This window comes from Amblyraja radiata, chromosome 8 (assembly GCF_010909765.2).
Source record: "Amblyraja radiata isolate CabotCenter1 chromosome 8, sAmbRad1.1.pri, whole genome shotgun sequence".
Lineage (NCBI taxonomy): Eukaryota > Metazoa > Chordata > Chondrichthyes > Rajiformes > Rajidae > Amblyraja > Amblyraja radiata.
The window spans coordinates 38,542,307-38,555,043 of NC_045963.1; the positions used below are offsets into that span (position 1 = coordinate 38,542,307).

At 35.8% G+C, this 12,737-nt stretch overlaps 1 protein-coding gene across 3 annotated transcripts in view; it reads right to left on the bottom strand.

Annotated features, from left to right (window-relative positions):
• Positions 1 to 399: 399 nt before the first annotated feature.
• bicral (BRD4 interacting chromatin remodeling complex associated protein like) overlaps positions 400 to 12,737 on the bottom strand; it is a 77,747-nt gene continuing 65,409 nt past the window's right edge. For all 3 annotated transcript variants that reach the window (XM_033025572.1, XM_033025574.1, XM_033025575.1), the window contains exons 6-12: positions 12,326 to 12,542; positions 10,655 to 10,773; positions 8,829 to 8,890; positions 7,098 to 7,246; positions 4,146 to 4,240; positions 3,840 to 3,942; positions 400 to 2,892 (exon numbers count right to left, since the gene is read on the bottom strand). In XM_033025572.1, coding sequence (XP_032881463.1) covers positions 1,952 to 2,892; positions 3,840 to 3,942; positions 4,146 to 4,240; positions 7,098 to 7,246; positions 8,829 to 8,890; positions 10,655 to 10,773; positions 12,326 to 12,542 — 1,686 coding nt within the window. In that variant the 3' untranslated portion in view covers positions 400 to 1,951. The remainder of the gene's footprint in view (positions 2,893 to 3,839; positions 3,943 to 4,145; positions 4,241 to 7,097; positions 7,247 to 8,828; positions 8,891 to 10,654; positions 10,774 to 12,325; positions 12,543 to 12,737) is intronic.

The window sequence follows — 12,737 nt, forward strand, 5'->3', positions numbered from 1 at the left end:
TTACCCCTATTTTGAACATGCGTTTTACCTCTGAAGTGCAGTTGTAAGTATCCTGAATGCTAGTGGCAAATCCAAATATAGTGAGAGATAAGTAAACAGTTGTTTCTGTTTCTGTTTCTTCCAACAAATTATTTGTTTGCTCAGTGACACTTTCAATAGCACTCTTATCACTTCAACTCAGGTTGTGCTATGAATGTTGGGGCAACTAAGGATAAGATTTTTTTTTTTAAATAACTGTATCTCAGGGAGGTAGATATTCGGATTCAGCTTAGTTGCATTTGAAGTATCATTGCTTTAGATAACAGGTGGTTTGCAACATTCTTTTTGGTTAAACAATGTGATGTTTCCAAACAAAATTCACATGACCGGGGGATTTTACAAATGTAATAATAAATGAAACATGCCATTTCCTTAGTTTATTGTAATTAAGGCTGGGGATTCAACTCAAGGACTATTGTTGTTTTATGTGTATACATATCTTCAATTTACTAACCTTAAAAATACATGACAAAAATTAAGAAGGTTTCATCTTTGGCAGGAAAGCAGTTAAACAAATATTCACAAAGCATACTTCCTTTTATAAGAAATAACCCCATATCACAAAACAATTTTTCCAATCTTCTGCCATCATTTAAGAATTCAAAGATTCTTAATGTTACTGTACTATCTAGTTACACCTATCACTCTGTTACTTTTTTCCATGCAAAGAATATCAAAATAAATAATTACAACACAATATTCAAATAAACTGTAATATTGAAAAATGGTTGCCACTAGCCTGCAGTGCTACAAATCTGTATACAGAGATAATCAATAAATTAAAAGACCAACACAAATTAGTTTTGTTGAATTCTTTGGCTCATTTGACAAGTTGATTCAGTGTTTCATTAGCATCTAACTAAAATACTTCTTAATAATTCACTCTGATCATGTTTTACCATGCTTTATATATAGGTACTGAACTAACTTAACAAAAATAACTTTGACATTTCCTTTTTTCTTTTTTTTACAAAAAATCTTTATAAATATTTTAAAAATGTGTACAAAGCATTTCTAATGAGGACCAGAGCTGAACACTACACAAATCAGAGTTTAAAATAAAAGACACTGTACCATTTAGTTCATAAGTGATGTTTTATCTCATGTGATGTCAGTTTGTAAGGCCTAACTGATCTAATGTGTATTTTGTGCTCTTCACTAATGCAAGGAAGCTTACTGTTGCATGTGCAAGACAAAAACAATAAAAGTCCACAAAATGGGAATGGAATCATCACTTTTTAGATCTACAGTTTGATAAATCACAGTATGGATACACACACTGTGCTTTCAATTTGGTCTTTAAGACCTAAAGTTGCCTTCATTATATAATCATAGTGGTATTAAAAATGGAAAATGAATAGTGAAGTGGGCTTTAACCTCATTATCAAGAACTCCAATTTTAAATTGACTTAAGTGGGAATGTTGTTCATTAACTGTTCAAGATTTAACTTATTGGCACTCCATTCTCAAAAACTCTTACATAATATGAAAGACAAAAGTAACCCCAAAACAACACTTATACATTAAAGTATCAATTAAAAAAAACATAAATTTCTACCAAACTGAAAATCACTCTTGAAATTGAAGAGTGCATTTTACATGAAATTAGAGCCTTAAAAAAAACAATTAAATTAAATATCTCTTCTTGACAACTTTTAAACAAATGACTTAATGCGCACCTTGTGCCACCATAATTATTTTCAAAGTACAAACTACAATAGACCTTCCTAAGCTCAAACTAGCCATACTTCAAAATAAATCTATTTCCTAGTTTCTACTGCATTCATCCTCTTTCCAGGAACACCAAAAGCCTGTACTCAGTATTGAGTAATGTGCTATTTTTCCCATCTTTATCCCTATGTTATCAATGCAGCAGACAATCTGTTATTTCTGTTCCCTTATGGTCACATTATCAGCATTCCAATATGCTATTTACCGCTGCTTCCAAGATGGAGTCTGTTTCTCTGATGCCTTCATTATGATCTGGTATACATTTTTCTACATAGTTCTCCACAGGAGCTAAGGCTGAAAAATGAGGAGTTTCAACTTCAGATGAGCTATTTTTGATGATTGCATTATCAGAAGGTTTCTGAGCTTGCTGTAGATCCAAAATACTATTGATTGCACTCTCCAAATGTTCATGGAGCGATGTGTCACATTGAGCTTCTTTTGCGTCTTTAATTTGCACACATGTAAATTCTTGTTGTTTAGAATTTTTAGCATTCTTGTCTTGTGACTGGTCATGCCAAAGCAACTGAGAGTCACCCACATCATGTTCCAATTTAATGGAATTATTAGTTTGATTAATAACTGGGTTCTGTCCCTCCTTCATTACATTGACTTTATCACAAGAATGACTGTGCTTTTTCTCGTTGTCGAACCTACTTTCTTCTCTGTCACAAATTTTGGTAGTTCCAACAACAGGTTCACAAGCTTTTTTGCTTTGAACCTTGGCATAATCAGATGTAGAGCCAGCAATATTTTTACCACCTTCATTTCCAGTATCAGACCATTCTGGAGTTTTTGATGATTTACTCTGTGTTCCAGCTCTGTACACTGTCTCTGGTTTGATTGTTAGTTTGAGCTCCTTACTGCTGCTGTATGATTTAACAATGCAAGGACTGTCAATGGAAGAATTTGTGGCTGCTTTCATTCCACTTGTCACAGAAGATACTAAATGGACCAATCGGGACGGTTCACTTTTTTGGTTGATAGTAGTATTCACTGGTGTAGAATGCCTGGTGCTAATGTCTAAAGACTTGTGTGGCACCGTATCATCAGTTAGTTGTTGTGCTTCAGCAGCAGATTTCACAAAAACAGATGAGGAACAGCAAAACTTAGCCAAATAGCCATCTAAATTAAAAAAGGGGGGGAAAGTGATAACAAATTATTGCAATATAACATTTACATTAATAAATTAAATCACAATTGCTGAAATGGAGCTTTTTAACTTGTCTAGTAAAAATACAAATGTGCTGACATAGCAGTAACAAGTCAGTTAATCTATAAAGGCTAAATCAGAATAGTGGCTGTATATCCCTTTAAAGCACTTTCACAAGACTATCTCTGTCAATGAAAACAGTTGGCCTCCAAGTGATTTGTGAACTTCTAAAATTAAAAAATATTACTTTATTACTATTGTCATCCAGGGTGACAAACATACTGGCATACTTAGCATTACATTGCTGGAGTGCCAATGATAGCAAGTGTTCAGGAAAAAATTTCATTGTGCACCTGTTTGCCCTTGTTAGACAGACATATTCTATGCACTGTCTCTCCTTGTAAGAAATTAGAAGTGTAGAAGAGAGCAGAGGTATCCAAGCTGACCAATTTCCCATCGCTCCACCCTGCCTCAACTGCTGGATTTTTTTTCATCTACCCACAAAATGTGTACCTACAATTAACAAATCAAAAAAGTTAACCAGGATAGTTAGTGAAAAACTGACCTCTGCTTCACAAATCATTTTATCAAATTCCTCATTTATGGTTGACAACAATATTACATTTTGAATATTCTGATCTATATTCTTAAATTAAGTTTCTCTGTATCTTAGTAATCGCAGGACTAAGTATATATTATTTCCCCACTGTTAACAAATAGAGGATGATCAGCCTCTATCCAAAAACTTCACAGTGAAATAGGACTGGTCAGGACCTTGAAAGAAGTTTACAAACTCAGTACTGTCAGCACTTACCAATGTTTTAACTTTTCATTGTTAATAGAAATTAGTATGTTAAAATACATTTTTATTTTTGCACATATTTATACAAACTTCCAATTATCAAGCTACAGTACTTACCGGAATCCTCCAAGGAACATCGTTTGTCCTGGATAAGGGCGACTTTCTCATCTTGATTGAACACTCGGTCAATCATAACCATTTCTGCAGAGGGATTTATTCGCTAAAGCCAAACAAATAATGATTAGCATAATTTTTCAAAATAATGTTCAATACTTTCATACTGAAATGTTGATAATGCTAATATATTTCTGATTTAGTGTATAGTTCAAATTGGATACATTTATCATGTTCCTGCAGCTGTACTTTATCCGTTAGGAAAATGTAGGGTGTATATTGTCCAATAGGTATTTAAATAGCACTTACCATTGCATCTTCCAACAACAGTTTTCTATATTTGCTGAGCATCATCTGGGTGCGCTTCAGCAGTTGCACAGAAACATCTTCAAATTCATTATCCACTGGTTTAAAAAAAAAGAATGCAGTTAATAAGGAATCAAAGTACAATGATGGAAAATCTAATTTTCAGTCAATCACAGTAAAGCAGTTTGAGAGTGCAGTCGAACATTCAGTTCCGCTGACTTCAAATGAAATGAGTATACGGAGTCTCGTTCAACTGGCAGCCAATACTCTCATGTATTTGCTGCTAATGAACTATTTTGGTCCATCCTGTTCCATCCCTCTAAACAACCAAATGTTAATTGTTTTTCAGCCTTACAAAATTATTGCAAGAGGCAAGCCTCTCCATTTTGTTTTTATAGTTGTGTAGTTAAGAACAATAACCTCTCCCAAAATGTCAGCAAGATGAAGGACTTAATTATCGACTTCAGGAAGCATTGATTCAGTCCCAATCCCCAATCAGCATCAATGGTGCCAACATGGAAATGGTTGAGATCCTGGCATTAATATTACCAAGGATCTTTCGTGGACCAACCACTTTGATGCGACAGCTATGAAGGCACACCAACACCTCTACTTTCTGAGGAGACAGAGGAAATTCTGCATGTCTGCAATGACATTCACAAACTCCTACAGATGCACCATAGAAATAATATTGTTGGGTTGCATAACAAATTGGTTTGGGAACAGTTCTGCCCAAGACCTCAAGAAATTGCAGGGTTGGAAAAGTAGCCCAGTCCATCACATAGACCAGACTTCCCACCATTGACTCAATCTACACTTCATGCTGCTTCAGAAAAGCAGCCAACATCATCAAAAATGTGTCCCATCCCAGTCATTCCTTCTCCCTGCTCCTGTCCAGCAGAAGGTACAAAAACTTAAATGTACAACCCTAGACTCAGGAACAGCTTCTTTCCATGTGTTTATAAAATCATGAGAGGGATAAGGATAAGGTATAGATAAACTGGAGAGCATAGGTTTAAGGTGAGTAATCTTGGTTGAGCCAGAGTTTTGAAAGCATTCAGACAGTGCACTGGAAGGATGGAATGCAATGCAGGAGAATGACAAAAAATTACTTGAAGTAATATTGCCTAGTGAAGGTCTCTATACTCTACAGATCTTTATGGAAATAATTAATTTAATTATGGGTTTTTTCTGTATCTTCAGAATAAAGCAGTTTAAGATTTTTTATTATTTCATCACCATCTGAGTCGGTCTGTCTTCAGACAGGAAATACATTAACGTCTAGCCAAAATTATCTGTTATTCTTACATCCCAAAGCAAGTACAAGTCGATGGAACAGAACTCTATGAATCTACATTGAATTTTTTTTTAATGTTCCAATTGTTTAATGTACTGATTCACACCAAGATTCAAGATTCAATTTAATTGTCACATATACCAATTAAGGTACAGTGAAATTTGAGTTACCATGCAGCCATACTAAATAAAATGCAAAAATACACACAGCACATAAAATTAAGTTTAACATAAACATCCACCACAGTGGAATCAACATTCCTCACTGTGATGGAAGGTAATAAAGTTCAGTCATCTTCCTCCTTTGTTCACCCCGTGGTCGGTGCCTTTGAACGGGACCGTTGTCGACGGTCTGCTCTCGTCGGGATGATCAAAACTCCAGTGTCGGGATGGATCGTAACACACATGGAGCTTCCGAGTCAGCCGCTTCTTCAAACCTCTGCTTCACAGTGTTCAATTCCACAGGCCCCGTGGTCGGTGCTCCAACACTGGCGATCCTCGGCAAAAGATCCCAGGCTCCGCGATGCACCCGCGGCTTGTAGCTCCGGGCCGTCACCAGGAAAGGCCGTGCCACTCCACTTTGTAGGGGGGGGGAGGGGGAGGGAGGGTTCGGAAATGCGACACGGAGAAAAATCGCATCACCGTCGAGGTAAGTGACTGAAAACGGTTTCCCCCGATCCCCCCCCCGCACCACTCACATAAAACATACCAAGGGACATTAAAACAAACATTCAAGACATACTTAAAATAATAAAAACAGAGAAGGGGCAAAACAGACTGCTGGCGAGGCGGCCATTGCGGGCGTCACCCGATAGTAAAACCACTGTACCCAAGTTGAACTTTGCCTTAAAGTTATTTTTTTAGGATGCTAATAATCAAGCAAAATCTGCTGAATACATTAGAGAATCAAGGGTCCAGTGAGAATTTGGGAATTTGGTGTATTCTGTGACGATCTATATACAGATGTTTGCCTATTACTGAAACCTATAAATTGAAACTGAGTAAAAAAATAAATGTGTACAGAAAGTGTTGCTATAAAAGAAACTTCCCTATCCTTTAGAATGTAAGTATAAAACGATGGAAGCAGCTTCCTGAGTGCACTCCTGCATTTGAACAAGTATAAAGATATCAAAGAACAATTCGAATTAACATAAATTTCAAAACTACGATATTCCAGGTGGGGTCTCACCAATGTCTTGTGCAGTTGTAATATGACATCCCATCTCTTGTACTCAATGCCCCATCTGATGAAGGCAAGCATGCCATATACCTTAATTGTGAGGTAACTATGTACCACTATGTTTCTCTGTTTTACAACATTGCTCAGGGCCATATCTGTGTATGACTGTGTATGTCCTGCCCTGGCTTATATTTCCCAAAGTGTGATTGTTTTCTGTTCTTCTATAGCAATCAAACCAGATGAATCTTTGTATTAAAAAAACATGTGATCCAAGGCTTTCTCATCTGAAAATACATGCTCAACCTCTGACCCAGTTTCATATTCAGCCTTACAATATGCAACAATAATAGTTTATTTGATTGTATTTCAATGCCCAATACTGCAACTTATAATATTTCTATGATTCTACTTGTCGCTATATAAAATTAGTCCTCAGTACATCAGACACAAAATGTAATTAAAATACTCAGGAGATTTACCTTTCTGAAATTCTTCTTTGTTAGGGAGATTCCCTTGAAACACATGATATGGCAGAAGCCTTTGCATGGCATCTTCTTGTGACTTAAACGGTGTTTTATAGTCAGGTTGCAGAACATTTCTTTGTTCTTCTTGTAATTGCTGAAGAATTCTTTGATAAAAAATGTAAAATAGGCAACTTACCAATTATGTAATATTTTTCAAAACCTCTTTACATTGGAAGCTCATCTAAAATTAAGCAATAGTCAAGAGTCCTCCTATATACTGTGTTAAATCTACAGCAATAGTTTTTGACAACAGAGGTATCAGAAAAATATTGTCTTCTTTTATCACATACAAAATTATTATCAACAATATCAAACCAAAGAAATGTCTGTTGTTAATGGAAAATGAACAGTTTTGAGGCAAGTGAAAACCACACATGGTGAGAACCCCGACACAAATCTTTATCTGCAGCAACACAATAGCTTGGGAATGATGGGGAGAAACTGAATTATGCTTTGGGAGAACATTAATGGAGAATGCTGAGTTCTTGACATGTACCTGTGGTAACAGCTTTACAGTTTAACAAATTAAGTAAATTAGCAGTCTGTCATTTAACTTCTAATCCTAACTGATTGAAGATCGGCTCTAGCTCTATCTGGACAAATAGAGACAATGATCAGGCTGATGTAGTTTATTTCACTACAGTCCAAGACACATTAGCACAAATATAAGGGATGATGCAGAAATTGGAAGTCAATATTGTTGTGGTAGACATTACAATAATTTACACATGGAAAAAAATAACTAATTGCACAGAATATAAAAATATTGCCACGATGAGTTACATGAACATTTAATTAAAACTATTATTTGCACAATCTATTAAGACAATATGACGTGAAGAGCACACTGTGACAAAAATTATTGCTTAAATGAATGAAATCAAAAACACCATGCCGGGTGCAGTGGTGCATAGCTTATTATTAGTGACTTCTACTAAATGTTGTGGGTTCAAGTGGAATGTGGATGGAACAATTTAATTGATTGATTACAATATTCTCAAGTCTTAAAAACGAGCAATAAAGATTAGTTAAAATGATGGATGTTCTAGTTGACCTCTCAGTGTGATAGAAATGGCCATAAAATCGAAGAACTTGACTTGAGGAATGAAATAATTCAAAAATGTAATAAAGATTGATTCAAAACTAACAAGTGAGAATGTAGGGCTGCACAAAATCAAAGAAGCAATTGTGGATAATTTTGAAGACGATAAATCTAATGAGAGAAGGGTGAGAATCTGCTGAACTAATTGTGGGTCTGGCTGATCTGAAAAACAATCAATGAAATGGAAAAGGAGCATAAAGAAACCAATTAATAGTAGAGATGTTTGAATTCAGAATGGTCATGAATTTGAGAACAGAGTATGAGAAGTAACATTATTTGAAATGGTTAAACTAATTCTGCCAATGGACATCCAACCTAACCAAAATCAGTCATGCACCAGGTGCACACAAACCTCATACTGAGGATAACGATAACATCTAAGAGAAGCAAAGACCACAAATAACTCAAAATGAAGTTAGAGCATCAAACGTACAGGAGAGGCAACACTGGAACAAAACCAAAGAAGAAGTGATTTAATCATGAACAAATGGGATAGGCAGATACAGAATATATTGGTAATACTATTAAAGCCACTGCTTTAAAATTCTTAATATTTCAGTATACCACTAAACAAATGTACGTACAAATTTTCTTTAGTAAGTTGCCTTGATGCAGGTCTCTTCTGTCCCATGATCTGGCCATCAAACTAAAATGAAACAAACGTCAACAATTCAAACAATTTCATCGGATGTCAATAATTATGAATTTACATACCTCCCACCAGCAGACTAAAATATATGTGGGATATATGATTGTAGAATAATTCAGACCCATTTATAATTACATACACCACACCAGACAACAACATTTAAAATTACGTGTAACAAGAGACCCATGAATTGAAGTTTGCTAAACAACAGCAAACTAAAAATTCAAACAAAAAAAAAAAAAACTTGTATTCCTTAATATCTGAAGAAGCAAGCAAACTTAAATAAATTAGTTAAGAACCTATTCGTTAATCTACTAGTAATCCAAAATGGAGTGTGGCGACACCTAATGGCAGCGGCTCGACTGCAGTTTGTCTGTCTTTTTATTTTTATTTTTTGTCCCATTAGATGTGTTTTTGGTTCTAATTTTTATTATTTTTTAGCTGTGTATATGTGGGGTAGGGGAAACCGTTTAATCTCTTCCCTGTACGGGTACCCGACTTTTTCCCTGTCGGATCTCCGGTGTCGTTGGACTTAACATCGGTTGGTTCCGGCGGCGGCCTCCAACCGGAACCAACCTGAGTGCTCCAATCGCGGAACCTGCGGACTCGCCATTGCGGAGCTGGCCGACTTCGGAACAGGGGAGAGCTGTGGTAGCGTGCGGCTGCAACCAGACTTCGGAGCTTCGGAGGCTCCGGCCGCAGGCCCGGTGGACAGGAACATCGGGAGCTCGCAGGTCCCTGGTGGGAGACCGCTTTTTGGAGCTCCCGCAACGGCAACTTCTCCTGCCGGTATCGAGGGGTTTAAATGACTCGGAGCGGGGCCTAACATCGTCCGGCGCGGCTTAAACGGCCGCGAGACTTACCATCGCCCGCCGGGGGCTTTAACATCGTGAGCCCCAGTCGCCTCGACGCTGCAGTTGGACTGCTGGACCGCGGGAGAAGAACAAAGGGAAGAGATAAGACTTTTGCCTTCCATCACAGTGAGGAGTTGTTGGAAATTCACTGTGATGGATGTTTGTGTAAATTGTGTTATGTGTGTGTCTTGGTTTTTTTTTGTAATGTCATGACTGTAGGAATGAAATTTCGTTCAAACCTTGTTTGTTTGAATGACAATAAAAGGCATTCTATTCATTCTATTCTATTCTAAAATGTAAGAACTATTCATTTTACAATGTTTCTTTTCTAAACAAATTCAAAACTATTGCAATGTTCTATCACTTTAAGGAGGTCCATCTGTGTAAAACTGTTCTTAAATATCCCACAGTAAAACCATGAAATGGCCCGCAATACCTATATTTTAACTACTTGCACAAAAGGCGCTTTTGAAATTTATTGCATACTTTGTGCATTGTTTGCAAAATTTCATGGTACTTAGATACATGTGACAATAAAGTATAATTGAATCGTTGAAGAATGAAAAAGAGATAAGAAGGCAGAGGACATTAGGGACAAAATTACAAAGCATAGGGCTTTAACAGTTAAAGGCATGTGTGCCAATGATCAAGAGGCCAAAATTGGAGGACTAATCAAATAAGGAAAGCAGTTTAATACTGTTATTTATTATTTGGGATTGAAAATATCAAAAGCAGTCCTCACAAGTCTTTAGGATCACACTTCAATGGTAATAATCACATTTTCAGACACTTTCAATAACTTGGTGACAAAGCTGACAATTTTTACTCTGCATCTTTGCTAGCAATAGAAATTATAAAATACAACATTTATATTAGACATTAAAACAAATAAAATACTGCAACTTACTTGTGAAATTTTGTGCATCTCTGGCTGTCCTAATATTTTATTCTGCAATGAATGTAGTTGTCCCAAGTGCTGTTGTAAACCAGCAGCTTTGTGAAGCTGACCATCACTCATTTGCATGGCTGCAATATATAAATGTAGAGAACATAACCACATAAGTGACATTTTCAGAAAGAGAATCGTAAAAACCTTAAAATAAAGTGTGAAGATAGAAAGTAGGTTAGATTGGCTAGTTCTTTTAATGAATGAAACAGAATGTATGTTCTTAATTTGTTTTTAATTGATTTAATTCCAGGGTATTATATTATCTTGAGCTAATTGACATAGCAGAAATGCAAAAAAACCTTCCAGATAGTTTTCAAATATATGTTCATTAAGGTTTTTGTTGAGCTAACCTTTTAATTAGTTATTTTCAATTTTCCCGAAAGTATTGTACGTTAAAATAAAAATATATAATTTGTGAAGCAACAGATAAACTGCCTGCAGTTCTGCTGTAGGTAAGGTACAGTGGAAAGAAACACCAATATCACATGGTATCTCATATTTTCTTATTTTACCAACTGTCTGAAAATTATGAACATAAAGACATATGAATCTGTGAGATCGTCTAACCCACTCTACCGTACAACAATGCCATGGCTTATCTTTGCGATACTTTCCAAAAGGTATAGGGAATTCTAGAAGTTCATGACCCTGAGAGCAGAGACTCCTCAACATAATCATAAATGCCTGCTTCCTTATCAAAGGCTATACTCACTTGTTCTATATTCTCCTGGAGTAGACAATCTCTAGCATTAATCTTATCAGACCCACATGGAATCCATGTTTTTTCTTAAATGGTAAATACTCAGTTTTGTTGCATTAGTGAATTGAAAAAAAACTTTAATATGTTTGGTTATATCAAAAAGATTGACAGCAACATTTCCAAACGTTCCTTAAATGGAGATGTAATAGAGATTGTACTAATTGCTATATTGTTCTAGATTACTAGGTGAACTTTCTACAAAAATATGGAACCAGCCATTTGATACATCAAGCACTTCTTTCCACAGAACAGTTGTATGTGCTTTAGCAAAAACTCCAAAAAAATACACTCAATCTCTCTAGCATTAATGGGCGGCAAAAACCCTGGATGCCTGTCCAATCTTACAATTTGAATTTATAGGAATACCTTTCTGTATTCTATATTTAAACAATTAAAACTTCCCTGGATATTGCCATTCATAACATGACATTTTCAGATGCCATAATATTCCAAATGTGCAATTATCTGTGATACATTTTATTAAATCAGAGATCTGAGTATTAATTACTGATTACAAGTTTGAACAGTTAGGATTTTCTTAGGGCTTGTATATGTTCTCAGAATTATTCATACACAAATTAAATAACTTGCTTTTAAAACATGGATATTTTATTTATTTTAAAACCCAAAGCCTTTAATCTACATCTTGACATGCAAACTGCCTATTTTCACATTGTATTTTTTGCTGATTTTTAAGTATCATTTTACTTTTTATTTCTGCTTTGTTTCCAAGTGTCCTGACAGAACACGACAACACAAAATTCAAAATGCTATAGAAATTTGTTTCACAAATAATTCTTAATATAGTAGTAATGTAAGTCTATAAGCCAGTTGCATTGTTCCATGTACTGAAAATTTCCCTTACATACCCATACACGTGGTTTTGCCTAGAATCCCTGCATTCGTCAATGAGCTGGGTACTTGTGGCTGGCGTAGGCCATCAGCAGCATGAGCCTTTTGAACAGAATTAGGCAGAGTCTGACTTCCAAAGAGAGAAGCTGAAACTTGATTGGAGAGCTGCCCCAAACTAACCAACGACTGGCTAGTGACTGGCTCCTGCTTACTTGCTATCATCTTCCTGGAAGCCTGCAACCGTTATTGAATAAATAAAATTATATACCAATCCATCTGGCATCCAAAATAAAATAATCTAAATTGCATTTTCTCCATGTCAGAATAATCAATACAATTTTCACATGGTATTTTTTGTTGTAACCACATAACAACTTGTTGATTTAGATATTTCAGAATTTATAAAGGTACAAAATAAATTAAGTACAT